This window comes from Manis pentadactyla, chromosome 10 (assembly GCF_030020395.1).
Source record: "Manis pentadactyla isolate mManPen7 chromosome 10, mManPen7.hap1, whole genome shotgun sequence".
NCBI lineage: Eukaryota > Metazoa > Chordata > Mammalia > Pholidota > Manidae > Manis > Manis pentadactyla.
The window spans coordinates 72,533,637-72,553,534 of NC_080028.1; the positions used below are offsets into that span (position 1 = coordinate 72,533,637).

At 40.4% G+C, this 19,898-nt stretch overlaps 1 protein-coding gene across 4 annotated transcripts in view; it reads right to left on the reverse strand.

Moving 5' to 3' along the window:
* The window catches only part of MARF1 (meiosis regulator and mRNA stability factor 1), a 46,056-nt gene extending 30,048 nt beyond the window's left edge, over positions 1 to 16,008 (reverse strand). For 3 of the 4 annotated variants that reach the window (XM_057486968.1, XM_057486966.1, XM_057486969.1), the window contains exons 1-11: positions 15,899 to 16,008; positions 12,257 to 12,458; positions 9,480 to 10,166; positions 8,578 to 8,752; positions 7,468 to 7,694; positions 6,303 to 6,420; positions 5,560 to 5,732; positions 2,447 to 2,875; positions 2,091 to 2,248; positions 1,846 to 2,004; positions 667 to 829 (exon numbers count right to left, since the gene is read on the reverse strand). In XM_057486968.1, coding sequence (XP_057342951.1) covers positions 667 to 829; positions 1,846 to 2,004; positions 2,091 to 2,248; positions 2,447 to 2,875; positions 5,560 to 5,732; positions 6,303 to 6,420; positions 7,468 to 7,694; positions 8,578 to 8,752; positions 9,480 to 10,166; positions 12,257 to 12,400 — 2,433 coding nt within the window. In that variant the 5' untranslated portion in view covers positions 12,401 to 12,458; positions 15,899 to 16,008. The remainder of the gene's footprint in view (positions 1 to 666; positions 830 to 1,845; positions 2,005 to 2,090; positions 2,249 to 2,446; positions 2,876 to 5,559; positions 5,733 to 6,302; positions 6,421 to 7,467; positions 7,695 to 8,577; positions 8,753 to 9,479; positions 10,167 to 12,256; positions 12,459 to 15,898) is intronic. The other variant, XM_057486967.1, reaches the window with a different exon arrangement.
* Between the last annotated feature and the right edge of the window lie 3,890 nt (positions 16,009 to 19,898).

A 19,898-nucleotide genomic window follows, 5' to 3' on the forward strand; every position in this document is an offset into this window, starting at 1 on the left:
AACCTTGCCATCTTAAAACTAAAGGTGATTCATTAAGGAACACATTTGTAGACTTTAATGCTTCTGTGAGAAATTTGTCCTGAATTGCATTTCTGCTGAGCAAAACTTAAGTGAGCTAGGATGGGTGACCTTGGAACATTAAAGTGGCCCAGCCTGCATGCTCTGGCATACACACTGATGCAGCTTCAGGGACCAACATTTGTGAAGAGTCTTTGGGGTCTTCCCCAGACCCTGCAAACACAGGGGCATATAACCATTTTAAAAAATCTGGAAAAGGTGCATTTTTAGTATGCTGCACCAAAAAACTGAATCAAATATGTATAAGATAGTAACAAAAACAGGCAATATTATTTTAGAATCCTAATTCTGTATTTTGACAGCCAGAGCTAACTGAAATCCACCAGAATTTTATTTCCCAAAGTGCCATTTAAACCCCTGCCCGTGACCATAGTGCTTCTCTGCTAGGTTTCTTGTTCTGGGGCTGTGACCTAAAAACTGGATGTATAGCACTACCACGAGCAGACCAGAGGATAAAGGAAGATCAAACTTGGCCAGTGACACTTACATCCTGCCTGTGGTTATGTGTGTTGAATTAAGTTCTCTCAACTTGAAACAAACAAATAGCAAAGGGTAAAACAAATGCAAGAACAAGAGTGCAGAGGTTACCTTGCCATGCCTAGAAAATGCTTCTTGCATGAGCTGCTGCAGCTCCTTTCGCGATACTCTGTAGTCTATGTTGCTGATCTGGATGTCAGCACCGTTTGCAAAGGGGTCTGGGCAGTCGGCACCAATACTCGAATTTGCAATGTTGAAAGCAAGTGGGGATGTTCTGTTTAAAAGGTTCAGAGGCACACTCCTGCTTAAAACATACATACTGAGATTTTGTAAAAACTATTAATCTATTTATTATCATTAAGCCTTGTTTGAAGCTTTATACAGAAGTAGCTTTCCACAATATAACCAACTAGACATTTGGTTTTCAAATGTGCTTTTCTCTTAAACACATACTGATTTTAGAGTTATCGAAACTACTATCTGTTGTTGACCCCTTATTAATAACTGGTAAATCATTTAATATCAAATATTCTTTCACTGAATTACTTATTGCTAAGGGCAGAAATTACAGGCAGGCCTGGTGAATTTTCCACTTTGGGCATTTACTCTTAGGAATTGGATTGTGATACTAATGTAAATCATTTAACCTCCCCTGGGTCTTAAAAAGCAAGGTTATCTTTGCTCATATGTTACAGACCTTCATATAAGGTAAACTTTCATGTGAATTTTAAAATGTTATTTTACAGGTCCAAAGTCATACTCTATAGTCAGCCTTCACTGACTCAGCAGAACAAATGCTAGAATGAGCTAATGGGAGGCAACGTGGCCTTAGGGCCTTCAAGCCTCTAGAACTACTCAGCTTGAGTGTAGAAAGCTTAGACAAGGTCTCACACAGGTAGTTACAGTGGTTTGCAGAGACCCTTACTTCTCAGAGCTTCCTCTCATGACCTTATGAATAAGATTAATCCTGGCATGTCTAGTTTGGGCTTCTTCCTCAACATGACAAAGTGATGAGGAAACAGGAAGACATCCTGACGTGTTTCCATCATGTGCCAGGGACTCCAGGACAGCTTCTCCCATGACCTCTGCTTACCACACTTCCCATGGTGAGAAGCACTGCTCCCGAATGTTAGCTATGGCTACCTGAGGACGAGGGGACTGGCGGAGGAAGAAGAGGAGACTGGCCTCTAACTTTATGTGGCTCTCTGTTGTTTCGATTCTTTTAAACAAACATATGATTTCAAATCCCTTCTATTGTAGGCACCCCACATATCAAGAGCCTGAACTTACCGCGAAGACCAAGACTGAGATGTGAGCAGGGGACCGACTTGCCTTGATGCAATCAACTTGCTGAAAGCAGACGGGTAACTCACTTGAAACAGTGTCTCCTCTTTATCTTTTTTCTCTACAGGAGAACTGGTAACACTTCGGGCACTGAGGTTCTCTTTTCTGACGGGGGGAAAATTCAAGGGAAGAGGTCATTTGTTTGCTTTCACATTGGACAAGCAACTATGAGAAAGCGTAATGGAACCTACTTCAGATTGGTTTTGTAAATGGACTCTGCCATCCCCAGGTTTTTAAGCATGGGCGCTGCAGCACTGGAGTTCCTGTGAGGAGGTGCGACCAGCCTCAGGTTACCAGGCTGGGAGTCACTGTTTCTCGTACCAGTCTTTGACTCCAGGCGGCACAGCTCCTTTAAAAGAGACAAGTGCAGTGGAGTTCACAACATCAAGTACCCAAGATGTGTTAGGCCCTGTATAGAAACACTCGACTTTCACTATCAGCAGAAATGGGAATAAAAAAAGACACACCAAAACCAAGTGGGCATATAAAACAGAGGAACAAACCAAACCTACCATAAATTTCAGAAAGCAAGAGGTATCAAAATTACCTGTAAACTTTTAACATTTGAGTTTTTTGAAGCAGATCCAGAATTTGCCTGTGACCCTTTTCCAGGAGTGGCTTTGGCACTGGAAGATTGTTCGCTTGTATCTTTGATGAGGCACAGTTTTGGATTCTTAAGTTTTTTGGGAGACTTCACTTTATCAGTAATTGCATTTGAACCCTTTGCTTCACAGAGTTCTCTAGTTTTTGGAGTAAATGACACAATGATCCTATTACCAAAGACATCTTCATTTTCCATTCGCTTCTGAGCCCGTTCTGCACTATCTTGGTTTATGAAGCGGAGAATCGCACTGCAGCCTGTGATACTCAGCACTTTCCCACCACAATTATCGGACAGGCGTCTGAGCCTGTTGCTGATGCTCTTGCCATCTTTATTTGCTGGTAGGTTATAAACATAGAGCAGAGTGTGGCACTGCTGATACAGAGGGAAAGTGTCACAACAGGTTAACTCAAGGGCACACATTCAACTACACAATCAGAAGAACAGTGCATATCTCCAAACTTAAGCTAACGACCTTCCGGGGGAGGTAATGGTGATTTAGACAGGACAGAGTAACTATTTAGTGCAGACAAGGTAACTGAATGCCATTTTTAAAGAATATGCTGGGCACAAATGTCCATATATTCTATGATTCTGTTTCTGTTCATTGTCCAGAAAGGGCAAAACTGTAGACACAGAAAGACAGTGTTTGCCTGTGGGTAGGGATGGGTATTAACTACACTGGCCTGATGATCTAAAACTGCTTGCAAAACTCAGTGAATTTACTAAAAAACATGCAACCGTACACTTAGAAGAGGTGAGTCTTGTGTTTTATCAACCATACTTCAATGAAGTTGTTTTTAAAGAGTCTATTTTACTACTGAGCAGGGCTGTTGAATAATATATTATAAAGTTAGCACCTGTCCAGGTAGAATAGCAGGTTGTCCCTAGTGAGCCTGGCAGTTCTATTTGGCAGTGGGTGGTGCTAACCTTTCTACATGAACTGAAATTAATGTATTAGGAAATAAAGCCATTAAAGTACCTGAAGAAAACAAGATAATTATGGAGAGGGTTAAATCCAGAAGCCATAAAAGAAGTCACTAAAAAAAGGTAAAGTACATGAACAATTCACAGAAACATCAAGAGCCAACAACAGTAAAAAGGATATTTTGCAACTCTGCGAATGATTAATAAAAAGACCAACCATAAACAAATTACCATTTTCAACTATCAGACTGGCAAATATTTACAACACTCTCATGTATTGTTGGTAAGAATGTAAATTAATATAGCTTCCTGGAAGACCACTTGGATCTAGCTTGCAAATTGTGACTCAGAACTTTCATACCTTGGAATTTATCCTACAAACGATTAGCTTAGGAGTCCAGAAAAGACATGGGTTACCTTGATGGAGATGGGGGGAAAACTGGGTATAAAAAAAAGTCCAGTAATAGGCAGCCTGGTTGAATAAACTTAAGACCAGCCACCCAATATGTTTCAAACCAACATTCTTCTGGTTTTTAAAATGAGGTAGTTTTATATTAACATGTATTGCCAAGGAAATGCATCTAAGCTATGACACTGTTATTTTTAAAAAGCCATAAAATACAATATATGTAACACTATTTTTTTTAATACCTTTTCAAAACTTGGAGGGCAATACCAAACTGTTAACAGAAGTTACTTCTAGAGGGTAGGATCATGAGGTTTTCATAATCCACATCTGTGAATATGTATTTTTTAAAAATAATGAACATATTACTTTCCAATTAGAGGCTTTTCTTTTATTTGAGGGACATCAGCTAATCATAAACAAAATCTACACTCTTCCTATTATACCCACAAATCAAAACCCAGGCAGTATTAATGTTTAATTTATTAAAATTTAAGAGACAGACTGAACAACACAGGGAAATAGAAATGTATTTTAATTACCACTCTAGTGAATTAAAAAAATATTAGGCAAGACTTCTGAAATAAGTCCTTTTTCTTTTTTTTAATTGCCACAAGGAATAAAGATCTCCAAAGCAGACAATCTCTTAACTAAAATACTACATTTGACCTAAAAGCCTTAGAATTAGAAAAGTGAGTACCAAACAGAAGAAGAAGGGAGGAAATTGAGCCAGACTCTGCTATCCCCAACTGTAGATTATCTTTAGCATGTGTTCAACCTTGGGCCAGACTCTGGGCTTGTTGGGTATCAGGGCATAGAGTGGGACTGGCAGCTCAAGTGCTTGACTTGGGAGAACAGGCCAGTCATTGCTCTGCTATCATCAAGCTATGTGACCTCCAAGGACTTGCCTACTTTTCCTAAGTGCTGATGTCCTGCTCCCTAAAATGAGGATGTTGGATGAGATCACTTCTAAGGTTCTTCTGTAACTCTAAAATTACCAAATTATGTTAAAACTTCAGTTAATGTATGGGACTACCCACTTTTCTGGATCATCCACACTATAGCTCCTCCCCATAATGATTACTATTTCTTTAAGAATTTCAGATTTATTCTCCAAACAGCTTAAACACAGCTCAGCCCGAATCAAGACTCAGAAATGCTCAACCTGCTGAAAATATGCTCACGTTCTCCTGGCATGTGGCTTAACAGGCTACAGGTGTAGCAATAACCACTAATTGTGCATGTGCACAACAGGGAAGGCAATGAGAGAAAACATAGGGACAGAGGCCTGCTGGGGCTAAAGTAATGCCTAGAGTATACAATTACTGTTAATTTGATCACAACGACATGAGTGTGGTACAAACTATCACCAGTTCTTTATCCATAATACCAGGAAACAAGAAGAGTAATAATAACTCTTATTCTATTGCTTCTACCGACCTGACACAGAACACTGCTAGCTTTGGAGACACTGACAAGTGGCTGTTAGTAAGGTAAATCTAAAATTCAATTTCCTATTATATTTTGAAAAAATAAAAGCAAAATTCACACCTATTGGTTCTTCATTTAAGAGAAAAAGTGAATGTTTCTAAGTCTTATTTCACATCTGGCCAGGCTCCTCCAAAGAACATCCTCACGTGGGCTTAGTGACACCCCTGAGAAGTCTGTCTTTCAGCCTCCATAATCTAACTCTGGTATACAGTAAAAAGAATGCAAATCCACTTACTGGCATTTTTAGTGGTAACCTGGGGGGCAAGTCTGATATGAACTCTTCAAATCTGATCAGCTTGTTAGCATGATGTAGCAGTGCTTCTGAGGCCTGGTTTTTATGGACCAAAATTATGTGGAAACCATGCCTATGTCTCAGGTCACTGAGTTCCAATGCAAAATTGACATCAGCTGAAAGAAAAGGTGGAGCCCACCCCCAAATATTAGAAACACTTGACAGAGATGGACAACTCCACTAACCACCCCACATCCCCCACCCCAAGAAGAAAAGAATGACTGGATTATATTCAGTCGCTCCCCATCCTCCTAGAATAGAAACACATTTCATAGCAGAATTAACACAGTAAGACAATTTTACCACATAATCTACACTGAATCCCAAGACACATTATTCCAGTAGTAAAAGAGAGCAAATATCAACATTCTGGAGAGCTTCCAACTTTGGAAATTATTCATCTTGGATTTTTTAAGTTAACAATACTGGGCCCCCTGGGGGGAATTTAACATTTTAAAAAATAAACCTGGCCTTACAAGAATCCTTACTTGGGTTCCAATAAGAAAATACAGAAATCTATGTAGACTCATTCATTTTTTTTCTGAACAGTTCTCTGAGATAAGTATAAATATGTCCTATATATTTCATCCTCTGTGGAGGTACATTTTACTTCAACATGTTTTGGCTTCTCTGATAATTCCCACAAAGTGAGTTTAGCTGAAATTAGCAGGTGTTTCTACACTTACTTGACACAAGAACCACAGTGGCTGGAGCAGTGTGGGTATTTGCAAACCTTCGGAGACTCTGGCGGAGTTTATCATCAGCGGCATTTTTTGCAGTAGCATTGATGTGGGCAACAGTTACCTGCATTAATTTATAATAAGGACAAATGAGCAAGAGCAGAGGTTAGAAAATCATTACGCATGCTGCCTACATCTTTTAAATAGGTAGTTCTCAAGGAGAAAAACTCTCATAACAAGAAAGCAATCATTTCAAATAAATTGAAGGATAATCCACACGAATTAATTGGATCCATTATTACCCCTGCTCTCAACTGACTTTCTGCTTTTCTATTTCATCCATTTCCCTTTCAGAAAATAGGTAAAAAAAAAGGAAGTGAAATTTGTAGTAAGATAAGCTCTAATAGCTTTGGCCAACAATTTGGGAGTGGCAGAGATCTGACAGATGATTAAGGTAAGATTTGGGCTGTATTTGATGTCATTTGTCTATGCTATGCATCACCTACGGCTTTCAGGGTCTGGGGTTAGTTAGGTGGCGTGGAAAGAAAGGCATCTGCCCCTAAGGGAGCTGAATTGTGATAATTCCTCTTAAAACTATCAGGCTCACATGTAATAGTCTCCAAAGCAAGGAATGGTTTGTTTTGAGAGGTGCCTCAACTACATGCAATATATAATAGGATTTATTAGTTTTTGTAAGTAACATAAATATGTAATTTTAGGCAGCAACATGGCATATCAATGGAATTATTTGTCTAAGAGTCAAAAGAACTTGATTCTAGTTCCAGCTTAACAGACTTTGGGGTCATTTAAATCTAGCTCATCTATTTACTGGCAATGTGACCTCAAAAGTGTTGTTTAATCTCCTGGTGCCTCAGTTTCATTTGTAAATTTCAAGTAATAAATCCTATGAGCCTTGTTCACAAAGCAGTTATAAAAATCAAAGGAAATGACACATGGAACCATACTAGTCTAGCACAATCACATAAATAGCATTACTGAAAGATCAGATGCAATTAAATGATTATTAATACTTTAGAAATCGTCTTAATTTCCTTTATTTGCAAACTTAGCACAAATGCACTTTATTAAACATTATGAATCGAAATTCTTTTAAAAAAAATCACGTGTGCTTATTCTTCTACCATAATAGAGTAAAAAATGTTTTTTTTACCTGGCAATTATTCAGCTCTTGAATAACTTCCTTGTTTTCTTTACTGATGTCACACACACAGATGAATTCTGCTTCTCTATGGCCTTTAAAAAACTTCTCACGGATTCTCTGTACAACAGCAGTAGCTGAGCGGCCAGAGGGAACTGAGCAGTTTTCAATATCCCAAAAAACTCCAATGGGGGGTAAGTTCTCTAGCACCTGTCCAGCTAGTGCAATTTCGGGTGACCCTTAAAAAATGGTAAATTTTCAATTACACAAAGTGAAAAAGAAATGGCAGATTAAAATAAAATATCATCCTTTGTGGCAGAAAAATGAAATTATTGATTGATGTTAAGTTTAAGGATACCAACCTCATTGGTTGACCTAATATGACAAAAAAAATCCCAAGTTGCCATAATGTCTCCTCAGAACAAATCTGAAGGCAAAGGTACTTTAAGCCCACAATAAATCCATTGCAAAGCACGAGCCATTCTCATGCTAACCAGTTTTGCTTCTCTGAACATTAACGAGTAGGTGAATGGACGCTGCAGCTCTGGGACCTGACTTTCATGCTCTGCCTGTGCTTGACTGCCTACTCAGGATGGGAGAGCAAGGAAAAGGCAACAAAGGGTGAAGTTATTACTGTCCTTGATTTTAAATGATTTTCAATGCTCCAGTAAGAGCTCATTTAATATTTTAAAAACTGTTTTCAGGAGACAAAATATCACATTCGCTACTTTTTGGGGAATTAATCTTAGGTTTTCAAATAGTGTTTTTCATCAGTCATTACTAAATCTTCCTAAATATTAAGTGCTTCCAGGGAGTATACAATTAACAAGTGTGATTATGAACCTAAGTTGATGCCAAGTCCTCTCCAACATTTCTAATATACTCCTCCCATTTTTCTATACACAGCTCCTGATCTCAAATAGCCTCAACCCAACATAAAGGGTAAATGACTTATTGGTCTATAAGAATAAACAAATTTTTACCAGGATATGGAAATGGAGACTCACATACACAATAGCTTTAGAACCACAAGGAATCTTTTAAAGGTGATTAAATGCAGTGTTAGTATTAGATATTAAAAATTATTTAAATATGCACACTTTATACCATACTGTCATTTACCAAATTTTGAAGCAGCTTTGCCTAGACTGGTTGCCAGTAACAACGTGGTCTCCTTCCCTGTTCCTTTGGTTCCACAGCCATTACACAGAGGAATAGTAACAGGTGCAGTTTGTGTATTTGGAGGTGGTATATTTGGCCAGACTTTAGCAGCATCAATTATACTATTTCTTGCCGGCTGTTTTAAAAATGTTTTTGAAAAAAGGTTTCAGATACAACATTTCAGAACCTAGAGTTATAAACAACTGAAGACACATTCTAAGTGTTTCTCCTTTCCACCTGTTAATCTCTGTTAAAATGTACTTTTAAATCCTCTTTCCCAGAACTACTACCTGTCAGTTCCTAAAGTCACTTCGAGAAGTTATTTGAAATCATCAGAGAAGCTGTTCACATGATCAGCCTTTTATATTCTGGGGCATGTGTCTGCCGCAATGGAGACAGAGACAACACACTTTACATAAAATTAAAGTCTCTATTTGAGCACCAGTGTGACTGAGGACAAGTTTCAAACTCCCCAAATTATTACAGGACAACATGCAGTTACCTACATTACATGAATGGGTCCATGTATAAGGTGTTTTAAGAAGTCACAATTGTGCTCTAGCCTTTAAGACGAAACACAACACGAGGCTTTGCAGAACTAGGTTTAGATAAAGCAGATTATAAGAGACTCTAAGAGCATAAACTATGTAAATAATTACACTGTACTTCTTTTAATGGTCCCTCTCGTTTTACCCTTCACCTTTTCCAGGACCAGCAGATGTTATGCAGCTGGGGAGCAAGCTACATTACAGAAGAATCTTCAACTCCATGCACCATAAAGATTTTTCAAGATAAAACCACTTTAAAAAAATCACTCCTTAAACCTCAGCTGCACCCACCATAACAAATAAAAAAATACAAACCTTGTTTAGACAGTCTTCGCAGTAAAGTGAGCCCTTTAAACAAACCGGAGGAACCACATTTAGGTGCAAAGAGTTGGTGCACAGGTGAGGCGTTAGCTCCGACTGTGAAATGTGCTCTTCCAAATGCCCTGGAGCCCCACTTGTGAAATCAGAACAGGGGAAATAGCCAGCGGAGGTGCAGCCCTGGAGAGCTGGAAACTGATGCAGCTTGTGCACATTACTATGACATGACTGGAAATGGAGCTTTCCACAACAGGGCAGGTGTTTGCAGGAGGAGAGATTACTTTCTAGACACATGCTGGGAAAGTCACTTGCAATGCCGGCCAAGTTGTTCCTAGCTGAGGCATTCTGGAGTGAAGATGCAGACTGGAAGGCAAACCCTGACCCTACCTGACATGTGATTGTCCTGGTGCTCTGCGAATCTAACAGTGCGCCCGTGTGAATCAAGCTACCAGCACCTCGGCCACCGCCACCGCCACCACCACAATGCATTGGCGAAGTGGAGGGTTCATTAGTGCAATGAGCGCAGCAGCTTACTTTGGGGACAGCTGAGAGCTGTAATCTGGGTTGCTGAAGAGAATGAATATCTGGAAGAGGGACTGCTGGAAAAAGTTTAGAGCCAGCATGAAGGGGAGATGGTACATCCTTGAGCTCCAAAGCAACTTTCTTGTTCTCCATGTAATCTTTCTGAGAAAAGAAAATCAGAACACAAGTTAATTTTTTGAGGCCAGTGATTTTTGGTTACTCACATCCTATTGTATTCAGAAGTGAAAACTGTTCAATCCTGTTTACATCACTCAGGCATAACCGAACAAAATGAAATGGCAGCTAAGACCAAGAACTTCTTCACAGACATCTGCAGGAGGTGAACATCAAAACTAAAATTAAGACTGTGCCCTATCTGAATTTTAAGAGATGGGTGGAGGGGGAGGGTCTGTTTATGTCTTCTACGGGCCAGGTTAACCATCTGTCTCGCTGACTTCCCTCTGATAACTTCCCTTTGCCTCAAAGAGTGTCTGAAGACAAAATAGGTGGTATGAAAACAACACAGTCACCAACGGCAATCAATAAAGACAGCTTACAAGCAAAGGGCTTTGAGGAAAATACTTAATCGTTCTTGCAGTCAGACTATCAGGTCGTCCACAAAAGAAGATTCCAAACATTATGGATGAGGTCAGCAATCTGCCCAAGTGGCCCATCTGTGGAGAGGTCTTAAATGTGCTGCTGATGACATTTAGCAAAACTAGGATGTCATGACCGAAAGCCATAATGGCAATAGTTATTTTGTAGCCGGTGAAAACAATGACAGTAATTAGAAAACTATCTTGGAAAAAAGAGGAATAGTTTGTCATATGCCTCCAACATAGATACATGAGGCCAGTATATTTATAAGGTGATAGCAGGGCATTGGCCAGAGACCTAGGTTTGCTTGTGATTCTCAGTAGTTTCATGATCTTAGGTAAGTCACTCAACCTCTCTACACTTCAGCTTCCTCCTCCTTCCCCTGGGAACAAGACAATGTACCTCTTATAGTTAGAGGGATAAAATGAGATAGTGCATATAAAACACTCAGCAGAGCCACCTGGCCACTGAAAGGGGAACTAGTCCACGGCCTTTCCTGGCTGATTGCAGGAACTATGCAGATGACGAGGATGCCCTGATACAGTGATTTAAGCAAGCTCATCCCTCAGAGCATGGCAGGTCCGTATGACTGCCACGATGTCACTCCTTCTGCTGTGTTTCTACAAGCACCCAGGAGGGTACCCTCATTTGGGAGGGATTGGGATTTTCAGTTCGACTTTTCCTAAAAGGGAGGTAATAGCAATGGACTGACCAACCCACAAGCAATGTGTTCTGCTCTCTCATAATCATAATTCAGGCTGGAAATTGACTCATAGGCATTCTCATCTATATAGATCTGGCTTTTATGGGTTATTATGAGTTGGTCCCCCTGAATGTAACCAATTCTTGGTACCACTGACAATTTAAAGTTTCGGATCTGTCAAGCTGAGAATGCAATTCTGTGCTGTGTGATTCCACGAGGGCCAGATATGCTATCCCATAAGGTTCTGTTTGAGCTGCCAACCCTCACTGTCAACTGTCCCTAAAGTTAAACACCTCTGAAATGACCCCAATTACTGATGCCATACAACAAAGGTAACTAATGAAGACCTGGAGAAGACAGGGAATTTAACTGAATTTTTTAAAAGTTATCATTATAAATTCATAAAGTCTCATTTAAATCCCAAGTGCAGGAGCTAAAAACAAAAGAGGTAGTAACATGATGCATGAAATAATATCAGAAGTCAGAATCACTAAGAATAAACAAAAGGAGTTACAGACATACTGAAATATTCAAGAGAAATCTTCAACAGCAAAGGCTATCAATAAGGTTCTATCAATCTATCCTTATTATTACGACTCAAAACTCAGAAGGGTACAGTAAAATAAAATCTATTTTGTACTTTCCTCTGATAATACTGCCCAATGTGGATTTTATCCTTGGCATCTGTGACTTCAATGAAAAACAAATCTTCCCCAAATGTTAACACTAAATATTTACATCACCTATTCTTACTTAGGGTAGAAACACAGGAGTTAAAAAATTATGATCTCATTGAGTCAGGAATTATAATAATGGGCTACAAGGAGTCGGACAAGCAGGATACCAGAGAAAAACTGAGCACAGACTCCAGGGGGAGAGACAGTTCCAGAATGAATGGAACTCTCATCTATTTGCGTAAATTTGCTATGTCCTTAGTCTTGCACGTAGTTACCGTTTGGGGACTAAGTGGCAATGTCTGCTCAGGACGAGAAAAGCAATTAGAAAATTTCCAGAGCCATGGCTTAGCATCATTATTTTGTTGAAGCCGTTCAAGTGTTCTACTAAAGGAGTTCTCCGTTCCGTTCCCTTCCATCATACGGCCATACAAAATGGTTCAACATTCTTTCATCTTTCTTTTCTTTCATTCTTCCACCCTGTTAAGAAAGAGATTTCAATGTTGTTTATTTGCATAAGCACAAAGTTAGTATTAAAATGTGAGACTGCAATTGTATTTACAGTACAGTGGTTCTCAAAAAGTCAGATCTTAAGAAACAAAAGTGGTATGGCTATGAATGCATGTTACAGGTTACAAAAATTTGGTAAACTTGGTTGACTGCTTTTTGCTCGTACTCTAGCTGTATCAACCTGATTTTTTAAAAATCTATAATCTTCCATTCTTCATGCTCCATAGCCTTTCAAAGAAAAACAAACTCCAGATGAGACCAATTTCTTTCCATTAACAGTCATGCTTGACAGAAGTAGCCAAATCTTGGACACCTGCATATTCCTGAGTGAAACCTCCTCTTTACTTGGCTGAAGCCAACCTCCTCTGGCCCCGAGTAGACTCTTTCTATAGTTTTTCTTAATTCTTCTCAACTATCTCTCCCTAAAGGCTCTACCTGTGACGGTCAAAAATTTAACAGAAGAGAATATGCAATTTTAGTAAAAGAATAACCACATGTCATCATTACCAATTATGTAAGATTTTGAAATTGATTTAAATGTAGCCTATCTCCACTGTGACTTTGGAAAGTCCAAATTAAGTGATCTCTGTGGACTTTGAATTTGAGTCTACTACAAATTGAACCAATTTCTGTGTTTACTTATTATGGAAGTGCAATCTGATCCACCACCAAAAATCTTACAGAGAAATCTCAAGTCGCAGATGGGCTGTGTCTACTCCAGTGCAACAACATTCCTACAAGACTTAAACAATGCAATAAAAACAGATCAAACCAGTAACAACCATTGGGCATGGAGGCAGTGGGAAGGACAACTGGACCTCACTTCCAAGCTCTCATCATCATATCCAACAACCATTACCTACAGCAGCCATTTTAAGGTCATTAATTTATCTTTCAGAAATTTCATCTGGGTATATAGAAAACAATTTCTTTAGCTATCTCTGATAACCTGCTCTTTTCAAGAGGCTTTAACATCTACATAGTAGGGAGGGCAGAGGTGACTATACAAGTATTCATCTAAGGTACAGGAGAATTGATCACGTAAAGCAGGGATAGGCACACTATGGCTTGCGAGCCCAAATCTGCCTCACTGCTTGTATTTAAATGGCCTTCAAACTGAGAATGGATTTTTATATTTTTAAATTCTTGGGGAAAAAAACAAAATAATAATAATATGTTGTGACACAAAATTCTATGAAATTTAAATTTCCATGTCCAAAGTTACACTGAGTCATAGCCACACTCATTTGTATAAGTACTGTCTATGGCTGTTTTTGCACTGCAATTGAAGAGTATTTGCAACCAAGATCGAATGGCCCACAGAGCCTAAAATATTTACTATTTGGCTCTTAAGTCGAAGCTACAAAACTTCATTATTAAGTTTTGGTTTCTTCCTCTGTAAAGTGTGACTAATTTCTCCCCTGTTCACCTCACAGCATTACTGAGGGAGAAAAGCATTAGATAAAGGATCCCACCAGCTTGTTTTCACCATTGTACTGCTTGCCCCAACCTGGGGCCTACTACATAGTGTACAATAAGTAAGCATTTGCTGAATGAAGGAATGAATAAAGCAGCTGTTTACCCAGTACATGCAATCAGGAGTTAATATGGAGACACAGATGGAGTTCACTGCCACAATAACAGAAAATTACGGTACTTGTTTTTCCTATTAAATACATCCCCATTGACATCTCTAGATCATAGAATTTGTGATGTTCATGACACATGACATCAAGGGTGCTCTCTCAAACCTCTTCAAGGCCAATCCTGAAAGTGAGCTAACATAGAGTGTTTAATATAGTTTACAAAATATTCTTATTTAATATTATTGATTTCCTCATTCAGCAAATATTTACTTAGTATCTACTATGTAGGCAAGCCTGTGCTTGGCACAAAGGATACAATGATAAAAACAACCAATGAAATCCATTCATGTAACTTTTTCCCCCACAGTAAATCTGTGAGATAAGACAACTGAGAAATTAGCCACATTTTACAGAGGAGGAAACAGAAGTTTAATGAAGTTGTGTAATGTGACCAAGATCACACAATTAGAAAGGGGGCAGAACCAGGCCTGTCTACCTTTTTCCACCACGCCAACGGTGTGTCTTCAGTATTGCTCAACACAAGCAACAGAAAGTACAAACCTATTAGCTTGTTAGTAGCCTGCACGCGTAAGTTTTCCCAATCCTGGGAATGCCACTAACTAACTTAGGCAGCCAAAGCAAGTTCTGTTTGCTTTGAGTGGGAGGGAGTCTCAATTCTGCCATTCTCTCTCATTGTCTTTGAGCAATACAGATAGTGGTTGAGAGCGATAACTCTTGACATCAGTCTGTGTATTTATCCCCACCTCTGCAACTTCCTATCTGTGCCACTTTGCACAACTCACAACCTCTATGAACCTCAGATCCCATCTGTAAAATAGGCCTGATAATAATAATAGCACCCTCATAGAGCTGTTGTTTGGATTCAGTGAGGCCAAATCAAAGTAAAAAACTTAGCAATGGCCTTCTCTTAACACCCAATCTAGTCCTCAACTCCCACACCATGGCATCCCATTACTGTTTTTTTTAATAGCTCTTCTATTTAAAATTATACTGTGTATTGCTTGCTTTTTTTTATCTGTGTCCCCCACTCAAATATAAACTCCGTGACAGTAGGGAATCATGTTTTCTTATTATTATATCTCCCGCACTAGCAGTGTTAGGCACAAATTAGTAACTGTGGAACAAATGAAGAGTTCAATAAAATGTCTAGGAGGACCGTTAAGGTTTCAATCTTCCTTTATGCAACTCAAGAATACCGCTCAGAGATGATGCAAGTCCAAAAGACAAATTTAATTGTAAAACTGTTGGTAATCAGAAAGGTGCTTAGGAAACTCCGAAAGGTGTAGCACGGTGTCGCGTTACGGTTAGAAGGAGTGGCTCAAGCCCTAAGGCAACTCAAAGCTTTCGGTCAAACCAAAGGCTACACCCAAGGGAGTGTTGGAAGACAGAGGAGGACGCAAAACACTTGGCCGAGGGCGGGGAGGGGGTGGTGAGTGTAAAAACACCCGTCCCTTTCTGCCCATCTTAATCTTCCAAGTGTGCACAGCTCTGGAAAAGTTGCTCTCCACACCTGGAAGCCCCCACAGGGAGCAGGGAGATAGACGTGGGCGGGGGGCCAAACACCCACAAACGGCAGCAGCGGCGCAGCAATGACAGCTATGAACGGACCTGAACGGGAGACGACCCGAACCTTTAGTGAGGGCCTGACTAGTGGGTCCCAGCCCTTCCCCTCAGACTAGCCAACCTCCCCCACCCCGGCCAGCAATAGACAGGGGAAGAGGAGACACTGTCCTTCCTCCAGCTTGGTGGCCCCAAACCAGCGGGCCCGTCAGGGACTAGTTCCCAGCGCTACAGCAAACTCACCTCCAACCGCCTGCTCCACCTCCGCTCACATTTCGGCCCCGCCGCCTTCCCCCCGCCCCCCCAGGCCCTTTGTTTTGATTCCCGACTCCGCAGCTCCCGCCGCCGCCGCCGCCAAGCGCACCCTCCACTTCCGCTTCCGCACCGCGTCGCCCCTGTCGCAAAACCGACGCCCTTCTCTCTCCCCCTCGCTCCGCCCCTTCCTTCGTCCCTCCCCCGGCGCCGCATCCTCTCCGCGCGAGGCGTGCTGGGAACCTGGGGGGGGGCGGGGCCTTGCGGCCCTGCAGCCTCGTCAGGCTCAGTCCCCTCCCGATAAACCCCTAAATAGGGAGCTTCCCAGGGGGTGACCTCGGCTTTTTTTACGAAAATCCCTAGTTTAAGGAGGCCTTCTCCCTGGCCTATCGTTGTGGAGTGGAAAGGAATCTAAAAGCGGAGAATTAGGGAGCCTGTGAGGTGGAACCGGGGAATAAAAACTTGACAACTGGGATTTGATAACAATTCTGCACTTTTGGTCTTTCGAGGGAAGGCGATTTAAACGGGATTTCGACAAAAAACCGTATGATTTTGGTTTTCTCTCCCCCGCGCTCCCTCAGGTCATGTGACGGTCCTACTTTTTTAAAAGAAAATTAAATGACGCATGTTTTCCACTGCCTCCTTAATCTAGTGCAACCTAGTGGCGAGTGGAAAAAAAATAACGCCGACTGGGCTTCCGCCAGCTCGCGCGGGCCGGCGGGTTTCTTGAAAAGTTGCGACTCAGCTGGGGAAAATATAGTGTGTGCCAAAACTAGGCTGGATGTTGCCATCAACAATTAAGTCCTCGTGACTTTAGCAAAAAAACGTGATTTTTTTAAAGCCCGGGTGCAGGACTCGTTGCAAATGAGCACAATTTTAACAGTGACAGCAGGTTGGGCGAGCCAAAAGCCTTGTGAAGCCAGTAACAGCTTGTGTTGTAGGTGTATAGATATGCTATGTTTGGTTGGGGGGGCGGGGGGGAAGGAGGTTGGCTTTTTTTTTTAACCTCATAATCTACTTTTACCTGAGGTTAAATTTTTTTTAACTCAGACCAATGGTCATGTCTGAAACTACCAGCTGCTATTTCCTGTTGCAAATTAGGAGAAAAAACATTGAAATCTTGACATAGTTTAGGATGTGCTAGCTGAATACTACCTAAGAGTTTACTTCTGAAGTTTCCCCAGAAAGCAGATTAACTTTGCAGAAAAATCACTAAGGAGAAATTGCCCAAAGAGAACTTTTTTCCCCTTGATGTCTGCCGTGTGAGGCAATTTCATTAGACAATTTGCATTAAGTGGGGGGAAATTTCAGGGGAAGCTAATACATCCCTGTAGACATCCTTGTAGACGTATATTGTGGAGGGCAAGATCAAACATGCAGCTGAAGAATCCTTGGGCTTGTATTTCATTTTCCAGAAGGCAGATGACAAGAACACACATCATCGCCTGCTTAGGTATTTATTACGAGTAGCTCGCTCTTTGCGTGTCTGCATATAGGTATTATTTTTCCAAGTGTGAATTAGATGAAAAATAATGTTTCTAAGTGTTTTTTTTTCTTTTCAAAGTACCAAGCAAATATGCTTCTCTTTAGAAATGTTTTTCTTTCTCTTTTTTATTCTAGCTGAGTATCTCTGAACAGAGACTATATTAACTAAAAATATAAAAAAGGAAAGTAATTCTGGATTTTTAATTGCTTTAAAAAAAAGTTTCTAGCCATGAAACATAATAAAGAACAGACGCATTTTATTTGACTTTGCTTGTCATTCCTTCAAGTCCAGAGCTGTACCTACTCTCAACAGGTTAAATGCAGTAAATAAAAACGAACCAGTCATACTAAATGGAAAGCTAATGAAAAGTCTGATCAACAAATAATTTTTAAAAAGAAGTGCAATTTTATTGTTTCCTGTAGAAAATTAGCCTAAGCAGAGTACACCAGCTCTTGGAAGCAATTATGAATAGAAATATAATTTGATATTTGTGAAAGTGTACTTTAACATTTAAGATAGATTAGGGTAAAGAATATCTCTGGGTAAAAAAAAAAAAGATATTAGGTATAGCCTCTGTTAATCGTATTCCTATTTCTTTGCTAGGGAAACTCCTTTATCAGACAGTAAGAATCACTGTCATTTCTTTCCTTGTCTGAAATCAGGATGGAGATTTAATTTTGTGCTAAGTGGCTACTTTCCATTCGGCTCAGCTCCTAAGTTAACCTAGCTGCCAATAAAGGAGTTTCTCCCCCAGCAACTTCTAGGTTAGGTTCTGTGTTTTGAAATGATAAATTATGGTCAAAGGACATAGCAAGAGAAACTGAGCTCTCTGCTCATTCATATCTGAAAGCTACAAGGAAAACACAGAGAAGAAAAGGTTTTAAAGTACACCAAAATTTTCTTTTTATTTTTAATGTTTTTCCCAATGACCAACCCATTTTCCTAAATTGTTTTTGAGGTAGGTGGATTTTCATGATAATCATTTCAACATTCTCCCCCTTTGTGGAAAATGAAAGCAGTTGGAAACTCCTTTAAATGACTTGATCAGTGCCATTTAGTCAGGACTGAAACCTCATCGATTTGTGCTTCAGTTTATCTGTAAACTGGGGTGATTACTCCCTGCTCAGAAACCTTACAGAATGATGAGTCAAATAAGATCTTGAGAGTGAAAGAAAACATCAGAGCAGAAGTATCAGGAGGGTACAAATGATTTATTAGTGTTTGGAACCAAGACAGAAGTTTCCTGAAAGACATTTTGGTACTTTTTTTAACCCTGTTGATGTAAGTAGTGGGGTTTGCTTTTGTGTCTCTGTGAATATCTTCAGAAACTAGCAAGGAGTTGAAATAAAGTAGAATTAGAGAAAGATTTTTCTTAACTATGCCAGGCAGGCAGGATAGATTCTGTGGGTGTGGCTGGAGGCCTCAAAGTAGCTGAGATCTCTTGGCCTCCAGCATGGTGCTGAAGAACTGGGGTGTAAGAGTCAAACAGACCCAGCTTTGAAGCCTGATTTCTTACTAATTGCAAAATCTTGGGCAATGCTTTTAACTTTCTGCACCTTTGTTTTCTCATCTTTAAAATGAGGGCAATAAAAATGCTTCTCTGTGGTTCTCATCACCTGGGGTGCAGCTCCATTGTCTCCTCTACCTTCTGAGGTGACCCCTTTCCAGCCCCTAACATATGACTTTGTTTTATTCATAGTGCTTATTAGCATCTGGAATTATTTTACTTCTCCTGTTTGCTGGTTTAGTATCTTATTAGAAGCGCCTTGAAGACAGGCATTTTGTCTGACATTTGTGCTCTAAGCACGAGTGTTCAAGTATCTGTTGAACAATTACGATTGCTCTGAGAGTTAAATAAGAAACCCATGTCAAGAAAGCATTGTGCCTGATACACATAACCCATAAATCATGATCACTTATTACATGGATTGTACTTAACTATGTGCTAGGCACTGTCCTAGTTTTATAAATGCCAAGTTAACTCATTTAGTCTCTGCATAACGCATGAGGTAGAATCCTGTCATGAGCCCCATTTTATGGACGAGGAAACAAGTGATAGGAAGTTTAAGTAACTTGCCCAAGATCACAGAGCTAGTAAGAAGCAGAGCTAGGATTCAAAGCCAAGGCTCAGAACCAAACTCTTATACACCAAGTTTCGCTGTCTTTGAAGAAGATGATGACATTTCTATTTTGGGTGTAAAGTAGTGGGAAGAACCTGGGGCATTGATTATAGCTAAGCCAAGCTGGATTTATTCCTTCCCTCCGATGTAGGGAAAATGTAATCGGTGTCAAGGGGAGGTAGTCACATTTTCTTTAAGTACATGGCCCACAAGTCCGAGCCCGTCTCCAGCGTGTCCAGGGAACAGCCTGCAGACTCCAAGGCCGGCCCGGTCCCTGCCCTGCCGCCTGAGCCTCCCAGACCCCCTCCCGCCCCAGGCCGCCGCGTGGCCGCGCCGCGCCCGCGCCTGGGAAGAAAGTTTCCAAACGGCGCTGCTCGGCGATGAT